This window comes from Amblyomma mixtum, chromosome 2 (assembly GCF_055824585.1).
Source record: "Amblyomma mixtum isolate Tamu chromosome 2, ASM5582458v1, whole genome shotgun sequence".
Lineage (NCBI taxonomy): Eukaryota > Metazoa > Arthropoda > Arachnida > Ixodida > Ixodidae > Amblyomma > Amblyomma mixtum.
Window position 1 is genome coordinate 14,248,608 of NC_143013.1, and position 18,617 is coordinate 14,267,224.

Sequence of the window (18,617 nt, forward strand, 5' to 3'; positions counted from 1 at the left end):
GCGTATAGTGGTGGGATTTGTCGTTGGGCCATAATCACGGTTTGGCTGACGGTTCGAATCGGTGCTTCGCTCGTGGGACCCACGGCCGTAGGTGAGAGGAGGCTCTCATCTGGCCCTGTTTTCCGCTCGCTGATGAAGGAACTCAGGAAATATGGCATCTTCATCATATTATGTAGAGTGCGTTGTTTGTTGCTCCATGCGGAATGTGCTTGACGAGGAAAATCATACACAATGTCAGCGCTGTATGCCTGCTTTCTTTCAGTTGCCCGGGTGCCATTTTGGGGGGAACAGCATTTACACGCACGGCGCAAACGCGGCTGTATACCGTATTCTGCGCAATAGTCACGAAGCTGTAAACTTATAATCATCGTCTCTTGTTATCGGCGCTGTTCTGCATGCAGAGGCGACAATACTGCGTGCGCACTCTGAGCGCATTCCCGCTTTCCACAACGTTCGTTGGGCAGATAGGTCCTGTATTCGCAAATATCTCATTAGCGTGAATTACGCGCCCCGAGATTCTAAGTAAGCAGCCTCCAAATGCAAAAACTACATTTGTAAGTGTTAGTCTGTAGCTTTCGGAGGTGTAGTTCCTCCCCTTTGTCCAGTGTCTTAGCCGGCGGAGGGTACACCCGACGGGATAATCTCAAGTGCTGAAGTATGTCGTTGTAAGTTAGTTGTGGGGTAGGAGGTTCCACGGCATCCGCAATGGGTCCTGCCTGTTGCCATCTGAGATAGTCGCGCTTATCCAGTCTGCGATTGTTTTGCTTATGCTTTCTCTGACGTTCGTTTCCTCGCTTTGAGCGTCCCATGACCGCAGCTTGCGCGGCTTCGTTGGCGGCAGCGTCTGCAGCCCTGGTGAGCGAAGCGATAGCTCTTAGCTGCCTGGCCTGCAGCACTTTGATATTTTGCTTCTACCTTCGCCCTGCTATCAGCATGTATTTGCGATGCGAACAGTGAAAAGACCGATCGATTAGCGGTCGGTGTGCAACGTGGCCGTCGCTGAATCACTTATTTCTGGCAAAAAACAGGACTCAGTGCCTGCGCTACGCCGAATGAGTCAGCAAATTTTATGGATGCTGCGATTTCTTTCTTGGGTATATGTCTCATACCATCGAAGACGCCGTGTACACACTGTATAAGTTAGGGCCACATGCAGTCTTTGAAGCAGCCGTATAAAACCTAATACTATTTTACCTCAACTTCAGGTTCATGGACTGATGTCTTGTAGCATTAAGGTGCGCCATCTTGCACATGTTAACATATCGCATCCAAGTGCCCACGCTTTTCACGGAGTAATCATGTATTTCACAGTTGCGATGAACGTGTGCCTTTTTAAAGTACATGTCTAGCTTCTGAGCAAGTGCATTTATTGTAATAGAGAAAGATGGAATCATCTTGACCTCCAAAACGTCCCCTGAAGTCATCGAATGACGAACAGATTAGCGATGTGTATAACGTATACGTTGGTGGACAGCTTTATAACTAATGCAAGATCGCTCTCTGAGTGTAAGCGACAATTTTACTGTCGTCGTCAGTGCAAGGACAATCAATCCTAGTTGAAAAAAAAAAAGGACTAAGCAATAGCGATGCACTTTATTGGCCAAATGAGCAGGCGAGGGTCTTCGCACGTCCTTAGCCCAGGAGGCCATATGCCTTGGCCTTTTAGTGCGCTCTGTCCACCAGCATGACCTGGACCCTAGGGACAGAATCGTGTAAAATGATACAAAATGTTCGGTCGTTTTGATGTACCGAGAGATTATTGTTTATTACTGTATGGTACTTTTTGGGTAGTACGTTTCTGTAGTTATGTCGCTATGACTTGGGACAGCGCTATGCTACAGAAAATTTTGTTCTTACTGCAAAATTTTCACTTGCTATAGTGCAAATTCATGGCCAAAAATACAAAAAAGTCTTCTGTGATGAGAGAAAAAATTATGTCGTGTTTTTTCGACTGGGATCAGGGGAGCCGGAAAAAATGTCCCCAGAAAAAACGTCCCCGGAAGATACGTCCCCGGAAAAAACGTCCCCGGAATATACATCCCCGGACATAATGTCCTGATTTGCGAAGTAGGAAAAAATGTCCCCAAACAGGTGAAATCAAACGTATCGTAAACCGCCGTAATTTGAGCATCCGGCCGCCTCGCATGTGTACATGCATGCGAATTGCATGCATGTACGGCTCGTATGAGGCGGATACAAGTTGTTTGCCGGTGGGACGAGTCACTGACCCGTAAACGCAAAGGCATGGTCAGAGCAACGCAAGTGTGGCCGTGGTTTGCCGCTCAGCGCTTGGAAGGTTTGGAAGAAAACACATGATGGGAAGGACATCTCGATACACAAACTAAATACGAGCTAAATACAAGCAAATATCGTGGATTGCAGAAAGCAAGTGTAAAAAATTATCTCTCATCGGATCATAACGAAGGCACTTTGACATCACGACGGAAAGTTTCTTGCTGAGCATCGTGTTTCGATAGGCACAACGACTGCGCGTGTCCTCTACACTACCATCGAGCTATCACATGACGCCGACGCAATATTTAGGGAGTGGTAGTTAAGCGCCTATGCACTGCACCTGGAGACCGCAGCTTCGCGCTTGCACCAGCTCTTGCAAGGTAAGTGTACGACTTAAAGCGGACGTCATGTAACGGTATGAAGAGCGCTAAAAGTTGAATACTTGTTCCAGTATCGATTTAATACTATTTAATTTCAGGATAGAGACCACCAAGTCGAGCAAAGGAGGCGTAAATCTATGCCTTGACGGCTTTATGTATGCAAGACAAGACCCGCTGGTGCTGTATTAAACGCAAGAGCTGCTCTAATAGTGGAGAATTCCTAGTAGACTACTTTGATACCACATATGTTTCTAATACGTACAAGAGGATAAACAGAGCAAACAACATCGTAACCTTGCGGCGAACACCTCCCACCTATCCCCCTGCAATGTGGAGTGTCCAGGCGGCAACTCTTGATGGAGGACACAGGACGAACAACCATGCTGAAGCTTCTTTGCTTCCAGCTGCGTTTCTTCACCGTGATATCAAGGCTTGGACTGCCTTTCTTCTGGGCAAGCTGTAACATTGCAAGCTACAACGATTACAGATGTCGGCACGGAAGCGAACAGATACGGGGCCTCCATGAAGAACAGTGATGGCGGCGAAAGGGTGGTCCAGAGCAAGTGCGTCTCTGGATCGTTCGGCGCTTCTGTGAAGTCACCTGCAGAAGTGCTTTGCATGATCTGGGCTGCATGAACATGGCGCGGTCTGGTACTAGAAAATACTTCATGCTTACATCTATTCTCAAATCCAAAGAAGAGTCTAATAAAGGGGGCAATTTTCTGTCAAGTGGGTTCCGGAAGAAATTTTTTTCTTCTCTTGGGGACATTTTTTCCTACACGGTACTTCCTCAGGGGACCCTTTTTCCAGGGACCTTTTTTCCGGGGATGTGTGTTCCGGGGACGTTTCTTCCTACACCCTGGGATCAGGGTACATCCACGTAAAGGCTCTCGAATAGACTTGTACAAAGCTCATTCTGAGAAAAGTAAAGGAATGCTTTCACACAGCACACTAGGTCCCTGTTTATGACTGTACAGATTGGATGCATACGGGTGCACTGATACAAGTTAATGATTAACCAGTGATGATGTCAGTGTGAATCCGTCGTTTGCCCTTCAGAACATGTTTTTTTTTTTCATACTCACTGTTGTAGCGGTACTGCCACCACCAGTAAAGGGCATACCAAACGATCCATCCCTTGGACGGAGCGCTAATGTGGTGCAAAGGCCTCGAATGCAGCGACTGCCGGCTTAATGACGTACTTGCAGACGCTTCTTGGCTCCTGTGTGTCGAGCCAGTCGTCAGCGGTATACGTACGAGGGTATACGTAAAGTAAGGAGCACTGTACAAGTGACCATGCAGCGTGGTTAATATTTTCCTTTTATTTCACTCATTGTCAGAGGAAGTCACCCTAAAGTTCTGCAAGAGTAGGTGGTACTGCGGTTACCACGTGAATTTGTTTCAGTGGCGTCTACGGCGACAGTGAAGCCCACTTTTTTTTGTCCTTTGGATCACCGCATCCGTGGAAAACACCACCTTGCACAAAACACAGGCGCCCAAAGAGAGACACAAACGAACCCAAGACGTTCACCGCATAAGGTCGGCGCTTGAAGGAACAAAATGGCGCAGATCATATTCGTTGCCCCAAGTCAAGCAACAGTCCACGATTCCACATTGGAGTCTCGCCGACAGTAAAGCGACGCGATGCTTCTGTCGGCAGAAGTAAACGCGAGTGGCGCTGTCGCTCGCACGCGCAAGTCACTCTGAACAGACGGGATTTTGAGCGCGTTGTGAAACTTAATCCGATTGACTTAGGCCTTTAACGCGTGTGCCAAGCTGGTCGCTGGGCTGCGTGCAGCAATTGCCAGCTGCCCATACAGATTTCGTGTCAAAAAGAACAGTACTCTTTAAGATCTTAACGGTGGCAGTTGTCGGAATAATAAGAACGTTACCAATCGGTAAAGCAGTGCTCTGCCACAGTGCACTTATAGTGCACCTACATTCCTTTTTCCGGATTTTTTTTTCTTCTGCTCTAACGTTTGAGAGATCACACAATACAGGATAATACAGATTCGCATTCTTGTTCCTTTTACTAAAATGCTCTCACTGCTCTGAACCAGAAGGCTGGCTTTCGCTCCGCAAAGAAGAATGTCTCAATACGCAGAGAAAACTATTTATTTGTAAACGTTCACTGCAGAGTAATAATCAGTATCTAAAACCAGTCATATAAGCTTACCTATAGCATAGAACGCCTCAAAACACACTGGCAACTAAGCGTGCTACACGGTAATAACGCCTCCAGAGAAGATGAAAGAAGAAAAACGAAAGTTTCGAAGCGCCGTGTGGTCTGATTTGGCTATATTTGATCCGGCTATCCATGTCAACCCTGTTATGCGCATTTCCGTGCTCGCACGGAAGCGACTTGAGCGCCCCATGTACACGGCACAGAGTACTGCTGCCGGTGCGAAAACAGCCCGGTTGTGCAGTGCTCCGTTGTTCGTGAGACACGCGACAAAGGAGAAGAAACAGGTCTACGCTTTGAGAAACAATTGGCACATGTTTTCACATCTCTCCGAAAGGTGGCGTCACCTTGGTCACCATCAGCCGCGAGAGCGCTTAAACACAAGCCTGCCATTGCATTCACACACTGCTGGCTGCACGATCCGACGCTAAACCGCGCTAAGCGCCCTCCACCGTCAGACCTGTCCTGTTTTGCACTAGCGAGCGCGAAACGAGCGACTCGTTTGGCGAGCTAAACGCGTCGTCTTCACAGTCGCGCACCCAATAAAAGAAAGAGAAATAAAGAAAAAGAAAGAAAAAAAAAAAGTCGAGAGAACAGAATGGCAACAGCAAGCCGTGGCGGATAAGCGAATATAGCGCCAGAAGAACCAACGCCAATTATATATATTGTGTTATAGTCTATGCCGTAAGAAAAAACGCTTGCGGAGAGGGAGTCCACACTAAACGGCGTAAGCATAAAAAGATTAACCTGTACAGGAGCCAGTTAAAATACATATATACACGTACGCTTGCCCCGCTTTAGACACACTCACATGACGAGCCAACGTTCTCGCAGCGCGACGAGCGCTTTCTTTTCCCTCGTTTTGTTAGCACTAGCCCTGTGTAACTTAAGGGTGTACGTAGCACAGGGAGATACAGTACTTCTTTTTCCACATAACATATTGCACCTACATTATGTACCGGCCCATCGCACGCACGAAATGCGGGAAGAAATGAATTAATGGGTCGTTTGTGGAGAGGGCAAAAGAAAGGCGCTGACGGCGAGAGTAACGACAACTGGAGGCAACGAATTCTAACAAAGCAACAAGACAGCAATAATGAACACAAAAGTTTCCGGGTTTAAAACGTTTTCTTCATATCACTGCAACTCCTAGAGCCCCCAGAAGGCTCCGCGTGTAGGCTGAAATGTTTGTTTTCTTCCTTAATCACTTGAGTGACCCTGAAATATCGCGAAGCAAAAGAGGGAGGAGGAAAAAAAATGAACAGGAAAGCTTGTAATATAGAACTTATCGTACGCTAGAACCAAAACAAATGGGCGCTTCGAAGAGGACAAGTATTACAATTGATCTTCGCTCAAGCTGGAACAACGTCGCGAAAAACACGCTACATTTCAAACGGCGCACCGCAACACACATTCTTCGACGCACGCACGCACACAAACAGTCAAATATGTTTCTTCACACGTTAAGTGTACAATATAAGTGTAGAGCTATGTTTTTTTTTCTTCCTGCTCACTACCGGAAAAGAAAAACGAGAAATAAGTTAATAAATAAAGGAAGATCGAAAACAACACTAGTACACGTCTGAGCCGAACCGACCCACATCTAGAAGAAGCTCATGGTTTTTTTTTTTTTTTCGTCGCAACACCTTCCCCCTCGCGTAACCTCTCCCTCCTGTACAGGACACCCAGTCACTTTGAAAACACTGCCCCCCTTCCCAGCTAACGGGTGGCCAACTCGAGAGGAGAGCATTTCCTCCTTTCTCCGTGTCCTAGACCCTCTAGTCTGTAGATGCCACCTAGTATAGTGCTATCGCTTAAATATATCGAATGAAGTGAGCTTCTCGAACTTGTGGTAGCCTTTCTTCTCTTCTACAATCGGCCTATTTCTTCTCTCTATATATTTCGTGATTTTGTATAATATATATAATATATACCATAGTCTCGTATATATCTGTGTTAAGCGTGTGTGCATTCGTGTGCGTGTGTTAGTGTTTATTCAGGCTTTTCCCCACAACTCCCCGACCTTTTAGTTACTTTCAGCTGGGCTGTACTTTATATTCCTACAAGGCTAGTAGACACCTACGAGCAACAACACATCAGACGAAGTACTTTGGCGAAAAGAAAGAGCGAGTCAACGCGGCACAAAGAACAACAACGCTCTTCGGGTAGCTGAAGCGACGTCACTATTAGGTACACACCTCTACGAAAGAAAATAATAAATACAAACAAGCGGAACAGCGTCGACATTTTGTTTATACACAGCACCAAATGTAATATATGAAGACTAGTGGAAATTCATATTCTTAAGAACAGCGTAGCATAGGTCGAGTAGTACACACCAGTTTGTTCTTTTAATACATTCTGGATCTATAGAATAAAAAGTCTCATCATAGCATTTATTCTCTTCGTGTATGACGTTACGAGAACTTGCGCGTCGAACTGAGTGTCTGACAGGGAATGGTGTACCATGAAACGATGTGATGACATTCGCGCATCTACTCATGAAACTCACCGGCCACTCTATATTCTCCATGGATGTGTCGTCGGAAACATCGTCTTTAAAAACGGCTTGAGCATGGTTTCGACACAACTCCATTATTTATACACATCTCTCCAGCAATCGTGTTTGCATTTGTGTCGATTCCAGTTCATTATTGTACAAACAGCGTCTCCAAACACCCACAGTCCAATCTGCGGTACGCATAAAACGGGCGGGGGTTTGGGGGGACAAAACGACATTTGTATGTTGCACGTGAAAAAACCTGGATAAGAGGAGGGTACTCATGCGTAAACGTTATCCACACACCACCAGTGACTAGTAATGCTTTAGCACACCAACAAAACAAATGCATCTTTTTTTTTCTTCTTAATGTCGAGTAATTTCTGGCATTGCACGAGTGCCGGCCGCTGCAGAAGCTCAAAGCGGAGAGCTCTTGACTTGAGGTGGCTCCGTCACACAAACATGGGCGAGCACTGGGAGCCCCCATTGCACGATTGCAGTCTCCGTGAGCGCTTGGGGAAAAAAAAGCAACGCAAAGCTCGGAAGGTGTACGCAACGCACGTTGAAATGCCGCTCCTCGGAGGCAACACCAAGAGCCGATGGCTGCCCATGCAACAAGACACAATGGCTAGTGCATTTGCTGGCTTCGCCCTTTCCAGTCCAAGGCAAAAGGGAGACGCAGTCGCTACTCATGTCTTCGAGCGAGCCGCACACGGCACGCCCTGCAAGCAAGGTGATGATGGGAATCCTCATTATGTCTCGCATTTGATATGCTCCGTGTTGCAGCCACGTCTGTGTGTGAGTGTGTACGTGCCTCAACTGGCGGGGCGAGCACACCTCCCTATCCCAAACGAAATGAACGCATGGTATAGTGCGCGAATAGAAATGTCGTAATGCATCGCGAGTGCCGAGACCCCATTCGGACCATCGCCAATGGCGCAACTGTTATAGATGAGTCGCGTCCTGTACACCGGCTAAGACGTCTCGCGGGCGCGAGACTGAGTGTCGACATGTTCACACGGTGAGATACAAAATACGACTGCTCTCGTACTCCACCCACACCCTAAAGGAAACCGCGCGCGACGCATTTGCACCAGGTTCGTTATATACCACTCAGTCGAGGATAGACGGAGAAAAAATGAAAAGACGACGTTGGTCATTCGGAAATGAAATGGAGCAAGTAGAAGCCGCCAGTGCTCGAACGATCCCTCGCTGTTAAGCGAATGACGCAGAGTAAGATATACGCTCCAGGGTCAAATGGGAACGGAAGGCGTACAAGGAGGATATATTAGAGGCTGTCCTGGTCCCCTCTTGTACAAGCGTGTGCATTACAAGCAGCCACGCTCTCAACATAGAACCGCCGTCTCATTGGGAATGCTTCTTCGAAAACATAAAAGAAGAAAACTCGTCAATGACGCAGTGAAAGCAGTGCTTCTAGTCAGAAGTAGGAAATACGGCCGAAGCGTTAGGCTGCGTTCAAAATTTGCCCTACATCTGGACCATCTTGCTCCGCTGGCAGGCAAGGCGTCAGTAGACGCAGTGAAATGCGCCCCCGTATTATAGTGAACGTAGTACAACCTAGAACCCAAATGTCATCTACGCGCGCGTGTCATCGCAGCTCGAGTTCTCTCTGCCTTTCTCTTGCTGTTATTGGATTTTCAGAGCGCACAGATTGTGCGCAAGACTTAATATGGAAATGCCTGAAGTTTTACGACTGAACCAAGCAGACCCCGTAGAAGCGGCGCCTTGAAAATTCGTCCGGAGACGTGGCAGTGCTCCTCGATATCTTGCTTCGACTTAGCACAACGTCGCGAAAGAACTTAACGCGACGGCAGAGGCGGCTCCCTTCAGCCTCTCGCGGTTAGATAAGCTAAAGTCCGCTGTGCTGCAGCAGCACTGTCGCGCCGTTAGCAAGATAGAGACCATGCATGCATTCGACAATCAGTCTTGACCTCTAACCTTGATCGAATCGCCACTACTAGTCCACTGCTTTCTAACCATGCTTACTTCAAACGCGTTTTCTAGAGATCATCGCGATCATTGAGGCCGGAAAGAAAATGATGAAGACTGCAACAAAAAATGACATTTTTTTCTTTCTCTGACGCCAGTGCATCTGGAAACGCCGTGCGTTTATGCGCACGTTTGACCGCAGGCTTAGCGACTCCATTTCGAACGGCGACCTGCGTAAGACCGAATGTGCTCTGCCCTGCCCACAGTACCACGCACTTCGATGTTTTACCATGTTCTGAGGGGGTGTTTTTAAGTACGAGTATGTACAAGGGAAACGAGATGACAACGACAGTCGGTGAGCGCTCGTCGCAGTGTGTGACCACACGGAGTCAACGGGGCGTCGACTGAACGCACGGCTCAGCGATGCACAGAGCAAACGAGGATGCGAGGAAAACAAACGAAAGCGAATAGCGAGGACAGAGAGAAGAGAAAAGAAAGCACGCCTGATGTGCTGCCACGGAGCGGCTCTTGGAGGAAAAGTTGCAACGACGTGTCGGCGACGTAGCGCGGACACGTGCACGAGACAGCCGTGGGGGTTTTTGGCCGAAGCGTTGGTTTGGTTAGCGCTGCTGCTTCGCGTTTGCTCTTGTAGGTACGAAACCCTCGCCCCGATGTAAAAGTCAGGTACTCTGATCCGGGAGAAAGGAGGAGACACGCGCCTTTGTCCAGCGCCGACAAAGAGATCAACCGGCCTTGTGCGCCTCCCCCGGCCACTCGGGGCCGCGTGGTGTGAAAAGTTGAGCTGTGGGCGCCGCGCCGGCCTCCCTATATAGCTTGCGTATGTACAAAGCCGCCCCCCCTTCCCCGGCTCAGGAGCCGCAGGCCCGGCGGCGGCGGCGGGCGGCGCTATACTTTGGCACCAGTCAGCACTCGGACTGCTTGGAAGATGAAGGGGTCTGCTGTTGCTGCTGTTGCTGTTGCTGCTGTTGCACGTGGCTCCGCTGCTGGTAGACGGCGGCGCCGCCGTAGTCTTCGTACACGAAAAACTGCTCCTTGACGTCGGGCCGGTTGAGCCCCGAGGGCCCCGCGCGGTCGGCCGACGAGGCCCTGGGCTTCCACACGGGCGAGCCGGCCTGCTCAGCCGGCGGCTGGTACGAGCTGGGCGGCTGGCTCGACTGGATCAGCCGCGCCGTGGCGCCGGACGACGACAGGGAGGACGCGCTGCTCAGGCTGGTGGGCGCCTTGGGCTCGGAGCGGTCGGAGCGGTCCGAGCGTTCCGAGTCCTCCTCGGAGGCCAGCTCCCGTGCCGACGCGCTCATGCCGTTCATGGAGTCGGCCACGGTGCGGCTGCGCGTGCCGCGGAAGCTGGGCCCCGGCAGCCGCGGGTCGGGCACGTTGTCGTACGTCTCGATGGCGTCGCCCGCCGAGTGGCGCTGCGACGACTTGTTGCGCTTCTTGCCGCTCAGCGTGCGCGACATGGACGACGTGGAGGGCCCCGCCGAGGCGGCGCTCGAGCCTTCGGCGCCGCCGCCCAGCCGCCGAAGGGTGCCGGGCTTCTCGCGCACGGCCGGCTTGGTCGCCGGCACGGTCATGTTGCGCACCGACTCACGGATGATCTGCCGGATGGTGCGCAGGAAGGCGTTCCGGAACTCGCTCGTGCTGCGAACGAATCGATTCGTTTATATTGAACCTTGCATTGTGTAAAGGGAGGTTACTATATCAAAGTGGATCTCTGTAAACAAGGGGCAGAGCACTACCCACTATACACTGCTGTATACTATTACACGCCGCACGTGAGTCACAATCATGTCAGCGGACCAAAACCCATAACCTTTTACTCATGTGACAGATATGACAATATACATGCTCAGACACGCAAAGGGCCAGCTCTACTTACGTATTTTGATCGACCTTCTTTCAAAGTAAACTTTGGTTTAGGTTTGGTTTATGTGAATTTAACGTCCCAAAGCGACTCAACCTATAAGAGACGCCGTAGTGAAGGGCTCCGAAAATTTCGACCACGAAAATTTCGTCCTTTAACGAGCACTGACATCGCAAAGTACACGGGCCTTTAAAATTTCGCCCTCATCGAAAGTCGACCGCCGCGGCCGGGATCGAAACCGCGTCTTTCGGGTCAGAAGCCGAGCACCATAACCACCGAACCACGGCGGCGGCTCAAAGCAAACTTTGGTAGAGCGCTTCATTCATGGTATGTTAAGTATAAAGTGACACATTCTGTGAAGTGATCTGCAGAAGGACGCCAGGCGAACGCTACCGCTTATTGCAGTATTAGAGAAATATGACTTGACTGGGCGGCCCAGTACCCACTAGAAGTTAATGTCAGAGTGCATTTTGCTCTAAGTGGCGCAGGAAAAAGTGTTCGTTCTAGACATGGCGGCCATTAAAACGTACGTAATCCCGTTCTTCTGCTTGCCAGCACGTAACAATATAATAGGAATAAAAGCGGGATTAGGAGCTCACGAAACAGCGGCGCTATTGCGCCTTTTAGTACATCTGGCCAGACCTACTCATCCGCAGAATTTATTACTATCGGCTGTCACAAGTGTGTTGGAATAAAACCTAGAAAGGAACATTGTCCACAATAATACAAAGGGCAAAGTGCGTGCTGGAGTACGTCAACCAAAGCTAGTTGGATGACAACGTCGAAGCATTATTTGCGAAGCACCACGCACATAGCGACAAAGAAGGCGTACGGGTAGAACTTGGATCAGTGTTTTCCGTCTGCGCCCTTTCCGTCTTTCTGTGTCTGGCGCTTCGCAAATAACAGAAACGTCTTAACCAACCCAGCACAAAGTTCTCCCAAGTCCAGCTAAACTAATGGGTCGGACAAAACGCGTACCTGTTGGAAAGCTGGTAGACTTTCTCGGAACGTCGCTGGATCTGCGACTTGAGGTGTACCAGCTCCCAGAGATAGTGCGAGTCCGCGTCCTTCTGACTGCTGGCTCGAACCTGGACTTCGGTCACAGGGATTAGCACCTGGTAGCGGATTATCTCCACCTCGGCTGAGTTGTTCTTGCTAGATCCTCCCTGGAAAAAAAAAATCAACAGTCGGACCATTCACAGGTGCCCATATCACATCATCGATTTGGGAATCACAAGACAATCGCGACAGGACAGAGCATAGATAATAAGGAAGCGAAGGTGGATGCCACAAATGTCTTAAGCAATCACTACAACCTTCGTCCTCTAGCATTGTTTCTTAAGTGCGCCTCATGTGAAAGCAGCCGATCTGCTGGGTGTGTACAGGGCGAGGAAGCACGACACTGACCATGAGCTTCTTTTTCTGCCGAATGCGCTCCTTGCAGAGGAAGACCACGGCCGTCTTGAACACAAAGCACATGGCATGCAACTCCAGTCCCTTCTTGATCTTGCCCAAGAACTCGGAGATGTTGAGCCACTCCACGCCGCCGTAGTATAACAGCTCCCCAGGGCTCAGGTCCACATGCTGGAGAGGGTAAAAAGAGCAGAGCAGTGAATAGAAGACGAAAAAAAGTTAGAAAATCTCAAACAAGGCGAAAATGAATATTTGGTTATGGGCAGGCGCGTTATAAACTCCGCGCATCTGCACTCTTCATAGTATAATCATTCAAAGAAAGCAGCCCTCACTCAATAATCTCGAACCCCCCTTTCACATCAAGAAAAAAAAAAACGATATTCGTCCATTGTAATAAAGCAGCCCTGGTCGACCTATCTTCTACGATGCCGACCCTACATTGTGGGACAGTTCAGCTAGCGAAACCGTCATCGTTTCTACCTGCTAACTTTACACCAAGCGGAAAGAATTAACTCCTGTGCTCCTATTTACAGTAACAGAAACATAGACAGACATAAAACAATAAACGTACATATAGCATCAAGCAATGACAGAACAAAAAATCACTTTCGCTATCGACAGCTTCCTTCTGTGCTATTTTTTTTTGCATTCCGTAACATCCTCGCTCGGGCCTAACTTTACCTGCTTTGAGGATTTGACGTGCTGCCGGTACAAGTGGTCGAAGATGGCTCCGTATTCCTCGTGGATCCTCTGCATTTCGTTTATGTGTTCGGCGACTCTTTCCATACCCTTGAGGGCTTCTGCAGTGCAGTGAAAGGAGAACACAAAATGGTAACGTATTTGCTTCTTTATAAGCACATCTACAAACTATTCTCACGGACAACATACAAAATACAAGCGCCCACCCAGCGTTACGCCCGTTTTGATGCGATATCATTAGAATCCCCATGGAACCCAAATTGCGTTGTTGGTCATAAAATTCACCCGTTGGCTGGACGGAACTGATGTCCCCAGATCGGAAATTCCTCATTGGTTGGAGGGAAGCGACATTACCAAACCGGACGTCCCTTCCGGTAAAGGCCTGCATTAATAGCTGCGAATGCTTTCGCACTGCCGACGCATAGTGAAGTTACGTGTTCCTGTGAATTCTTTTTTACTTATGTTTTGAAGCGGCAAGATAAGAAAAAAAAAACGTCTTGCTTGAAACAACTCATGAGATGAAATTACATGTCTAGCTGCAGGTTGCACCTGTTTTGCAAACATGCGTTTTAAAAATGGCAAGGCTTGGTGATGTCATTCATTCAGCTAACCCACCGAGTTTGAAAAGGGTGATGGGTGTAGAAAGTGAACCAAAGGTTGACTTTCGCTTAAACCTATGCGTGACGTGCGAAAGCGCGATGACGTAAACGGCGACGCCGCAAGCGACACCACGGCAACGAGATGGCGCAAATCTCAAAGCTGTGAACTACTTTTTCGGGGGTGGCCCGGACCAAATTTTCGGAAATGATTCAGGTCAAATCTGGAGGTCGCCATCGTGTCGGACACGGTCAATTATGGTTGGACGTCGATTTTGGCCAAAATTGGCCAAGCTCAAATTCCGGAGGTGACCTGGGCCAAATTTTTGCAATGGCCCGGGTCAAGTTTGGAAGTCGCCATGGTATCGGGCAAAGTCAACTATGGTTGGACATAGATTTTGGTCCAAATAGGCCAAGCTCGAATTCCGGGGGTGACCTGTGCCAACGTTTCTAGATAAAGACAGTTGGAAAACTTGCTCCGGGTATGCGGCCCCTTTCTGTCGCCGATTTCATCTCAAAGAGATGCCAGCGCCATCTCTCGGGTAGTGGGAGTACCGCGTTTGTTTTCCAATGGCCTCCGTGACCAGCCCGAGCATCATCGCGCTTGATCTCAGAGGCCACGATTTCTCTTCACCGCCGCGGCGCCCATTGGCTGCGCTTGGTCACAGTTTGCTGCGCGAATGATTACCGCGCATCGTCTGCGCCGGAGGGCGGCTGCTTCTAGACGCTCATCTACGAATTGCGAAGTCCGCGTGCGCTCTACGTCTGGGGTATGTGAGGGCAGGATGTTCGAGGTTGAGCTTCTGGCTGTAAATATCGGAAAAAACTGGAAGCCCTTCTTTCCGCGGTTTAGAGAAACATGACGTGCCGCTTGCCTCCTCGTAGTTTATGCTGATAATATTATCTAAAAACGTTGAGCTGGGAGTAGCAGACGACGCGCTCATCCTAAGCGACCGCAGCGCCACCGCCTAGACGGCGATCGCGTGGGGCCGCTCTGCTCTCTGGCTCGCCGGCGCAGTTTCCCAACAGTCTTTATCTAGAAACGTTGCCTGTGCCAAATTTTTGCAATGGCCCGGTCAAGTTTGGAAGTCGCCATGGTATCGGGCAAAGTCAACTATGGCTGGACATAGATTTTGGTCCAAATCGGCCAAGCTCAAATTCCGGGGGTGACCTGGACCAAATTTTCTGAAATGATTCAGGTCAAATCTGGAGGTCGCCATCGTGTCGGACACGGTCAGTTATGGTTGGACGTCGATTTTGGCCAAAATCGGCCAAGCTCAAATTCGGGATGTGACCTGGGCCAAATTTTTGCAATGGCCCGGGTCAAGTTTGGAAGTCGCCATGGTATCGGGCAAAGTCAACTATGTTTGGACATAGCTTTTGGTCCAAATCGGCCAAGCTCAAATTCCGGGGGTGACCTGGGCCAAATTTTTGCAATGGCCCGGTCAAGTTTGGAAGTCGCCATGGTATCGGGCAAAGTCAACTATGGTTGGACGTCGATATTGGTCCAAATCGGCCAAGCTCAAATTCCGGGGGTGACCTGGGCCAAATTTTTGCAATGGCCCGGTCAAGTTTGGAAGTCGCCATGGTATCGGGCAAAGCCAACTATGTTTGGACATAGCTTTTGGTCCAAATCGGCCAAGCTCAAATTCCGGGGGTGACCTGGGCCAAATTTTTGCAATGGCCCGGTCAAGTTTGGAAGTCGCCATGGTATCGGGCAAAGTCAACTATGGTTGGACGTCGATTTTTGTCCAAATCGGCCAAGCTCAAATTCCGGGGGTGACCTGGGCCAAATTTTTACAATGGGCCAGGCCAAATTTGGAGGTCATCATCGTGTCGGATACTCTTAATTAAAACTGGACATTGATTTTCGTCCAAATCGTCACAGGTTAAATTTCGGGCGTCGCCCGGGCCAAATTTTTGGAAGTGACCCAGGCCAAATTTGGAGATCGCCATCGTGTCGGACACGCTTAATTATGACTGGACATTGATATTGATCCAAACCTTCCAAGGTTAAATTTCGGGGGTCGCCCGGGCCAAATTTTTGAGTTCCGGACCAAATTTGGAGGTCACCATCATGTCGGACACGCTTAATTATTATTGGACATCGATTTTGGTCCAAAACATCCAAGGAAAATTTCGGGGGTGGCCCGGGCTAAATACTTGCCGCTTGTCACAGTTGCTATGACAATGAGCGAAGCAAGATGTAAGATGCATAAGCAAAATTTTTGCTCGGCTCTGAGTATCGTATGAGTGCTTTCGCACTGAAATGTGGTGGCATGCCTGCGAGGTGGTGATGCTCCTCAGTGACGGGGTCAGTGAGGTGCTTAAGCTGCTGTAGCAGGAGCGGGTATTTGAGAATCCGCTGGATGGGCTTGATGAGGTATGACTCCAGGGAGAAGCTGTGTTGGCCTTTCGGGTTCCTGGTCTGCAGGAAGTCCGACAGCGCCGTGTTGCCCTCGCCTGCGCACAAGGGAGAGAGAGCACCGCGAAAGGAGACGTCAGCCTGAGCCAAGCGTGATTGTCAGTGCAGAAGGCAGACTTCCCTGCATCATCACCACTAGAACCATCCACAAAGAAAGAAACGATAACGAAGCAACACTTTCCTTTCTGAACTAGAACAGAAGCAGAGAGTAAGACACTCCTGTACAAGTGCTCAACAGTTTTATTGGCTGTGTTCCACTGAATGTGCTGGATTGTCCCTTTACTAAGAGACAAAAAATACAAGGCGATTAAGGCCAGTTACGCAATTCACAAAAGATAGGCGCAATTCAGGTCTCATACAAGCTTGCTTTCTGAGAAGCATTGCAGATAATCTTTAGAAACTGATACTCTTTTCGTTGAGCTAAGCTATATTAGATATTGACATACACGATGAAGTCTATTTAGAGCCATTAGCGCGGACCTAGTGTACCTCAAAACTACGAATATGCATTACAGTACATTTTTGTCATGAATATGCAACCAGATGCTTCAACATCTATACTCACTCGGATGCAAGACCTTTTGAGCTTTGGAGTGGCTGGCACAGAAGGAACTATAAAGTTTGAATTGGTCGGCGTAGTATAGGAAGGAGTTGCCCAGGGCAAACAGCACGTTCTGAAAAACAAGAAGAAATAATCAAATAACCAAGTGGTAATTTTGACCACCAGGTAAAATCTTTGACCCGTACACACGAGGGCTGAATGCAAGATGACTACTGTTAGTACGGTTGAAGGGAAAGCTTAGCTTAGCATAAAATCAATGTTCCCAGTCTCAAGAAAAGGCAATGGAATAGACGTCGGCACATATGAAAATTTTGAGTGCTTTGTAGGATATTTAATAATACTGCGCGAAGCTTCTACGGATGTTTACGGCCGTATGTCTAAGTAAATTAAAAACATGCTGATATGCTGAGGAAAGAATACAGCCTAATTATTCTATGGCTATGTCAGTCGCTCATTAAAAACAAATGTGTAATAATTTCAGATACCGATTTCTATCTTACAATTGCCACTTGTTTTCTTTTTCTTTTTGTTTTAGTTTTAATACACATTTGCACAGATCTTGCATGCAGCTTTAAAGGATGTACAACAAAAGCACTAGCTTTCAGAATCCGTGGTTTAACTAACATCTCATACGGCTGACAAATATGTTAAGTTGCTGATTTTTACGGTAAAAGAAAAGAGCTCGAAATCCTGGCTTAAGGCAAAGTTCCAGCTTCTGGGTACAATTTCGTTCATAGAGCACACTGTTGGAAGCTAAAGTATCTAAATATAGTGAAAAGAAGCTAACACTGCACTTTAGGCGCCAATTTTTCATAGGTTTAACATTTGGACATGTCATAAATATACGCAGGAAGAGGAAAGGGGATGTTGTCGACACGTGCTCGAGACCTTGTCGAAAGAGCCGAACAAAATTTTCTGTCGTTACAACAGACATTTTGTAGTACTTTTGGCTCGGAATTTGCAGTAACAACATAAAATATTGTTTTTCTTTTGCTCTGACAACAGAATACTTCGTAATATTCAGAAAAGCACTATAGAAAATTTCTGCACTACTACAAAAAGATACTACAAGACTACAGAAAAATCTGTCACGACAGAACGACGAAACGTTTTGTCGTAATTTGCGTGAGGTTTTGTCGCTTTCTCGATTGGGAGTTATTACGTGTGAGGGGAAAGATTAACTCCCAAAAAGTTATGTGCCATAAAATCAGCAAAACGGAGTGATGTTCAAAAATACTGACATCGCTCTCACCCAAACATACCACGGCCCAAATGAAAGGAGCACGTGAGACACTGACGTACAGGAAAGATGAACCTTATGGTACACAAAGAAAATAATGTTGGCCCCGTGGATGCACATGAAATACGTAATTTTCTAAAGGTTGCTAGCAACTTCGCTATTGAGCAACGGAATAGCCTTCGAACTACGCAGCAGGGCCCCTGTGACACTCCTGGCCATCCAAACGCTTTAAAGTGTGGGCACTATCTAAAGAATGCGCCCTAGGTCATGCAGTATAGATAGTGCACACCTCCAAAGGCACATAGAGAGCAGTAGATGGTGTGCACCTTCTAGCACGTATTGAGCACGTAAGATGCTCCAGACGTGCTAGAAGAACCGCCCCAACGTGCGAGAACGGTGGGTCGGCTGCTTTAGTCAGAGGTAAGATAACCTCGAAACTTTTGAGTAACACTGCACTTTACAAGGCCGTCATAAGCACCCCTGTCTCGCTACTGGGCCTGGATTGCGGATGGTGTTGACCTGCATGCTATGTGCGCCTGGCGCACAAGTTAAA

At 48.4% G+C, this 18,617-nt stretch overlaps 1 protein-coding gene across 8 annotated transcripts in view; it reads right to left on the reverse strand.

Moving 5' to 3' along the window:
• Nucleotides 1–5,087: 5,087 nt before the first annotated feature.
• Nucleotides 5,088–18,617, reverse strand: part of sif (guanine nucleotide exchange factor still life) — a 214,516-nt gene continuing 200,986 nt past the window's right edge. For all 8 annotated transcript variants that reach the window (XM_089570560.1, XM_089570559.1, XM_089570562.1 and 5 more), the window contains 6 exons: nt 16,828–16,936; nt 16,121–16,300; nt 13,224–13,342; nt 12,537–12,713; nt 12,108–12,295; nt 5,088–10,906 (listed from right to left, as the gene is read on the reverse strand). In XM_089570560.1, coding sequence (XP_089426686.1) covers nt 10,171–10,906; nt 12,108–12,295; nt 12,537–12,713; nt 13,224–13,342; nt 16,121–16,300; nt 16,828–16,936 — 1,509 coding nt within the window. In that variant the 3' untranslated portion in view covers nt 5,088–10,170. The remainder of the gene's footprint in view (nt 10,907–12,107; nt 12,296–12,536; nt 12,714–13,223; nt 13,343–16,120; nt 16,301–16,827; nt 16,937–18,617) is intronic.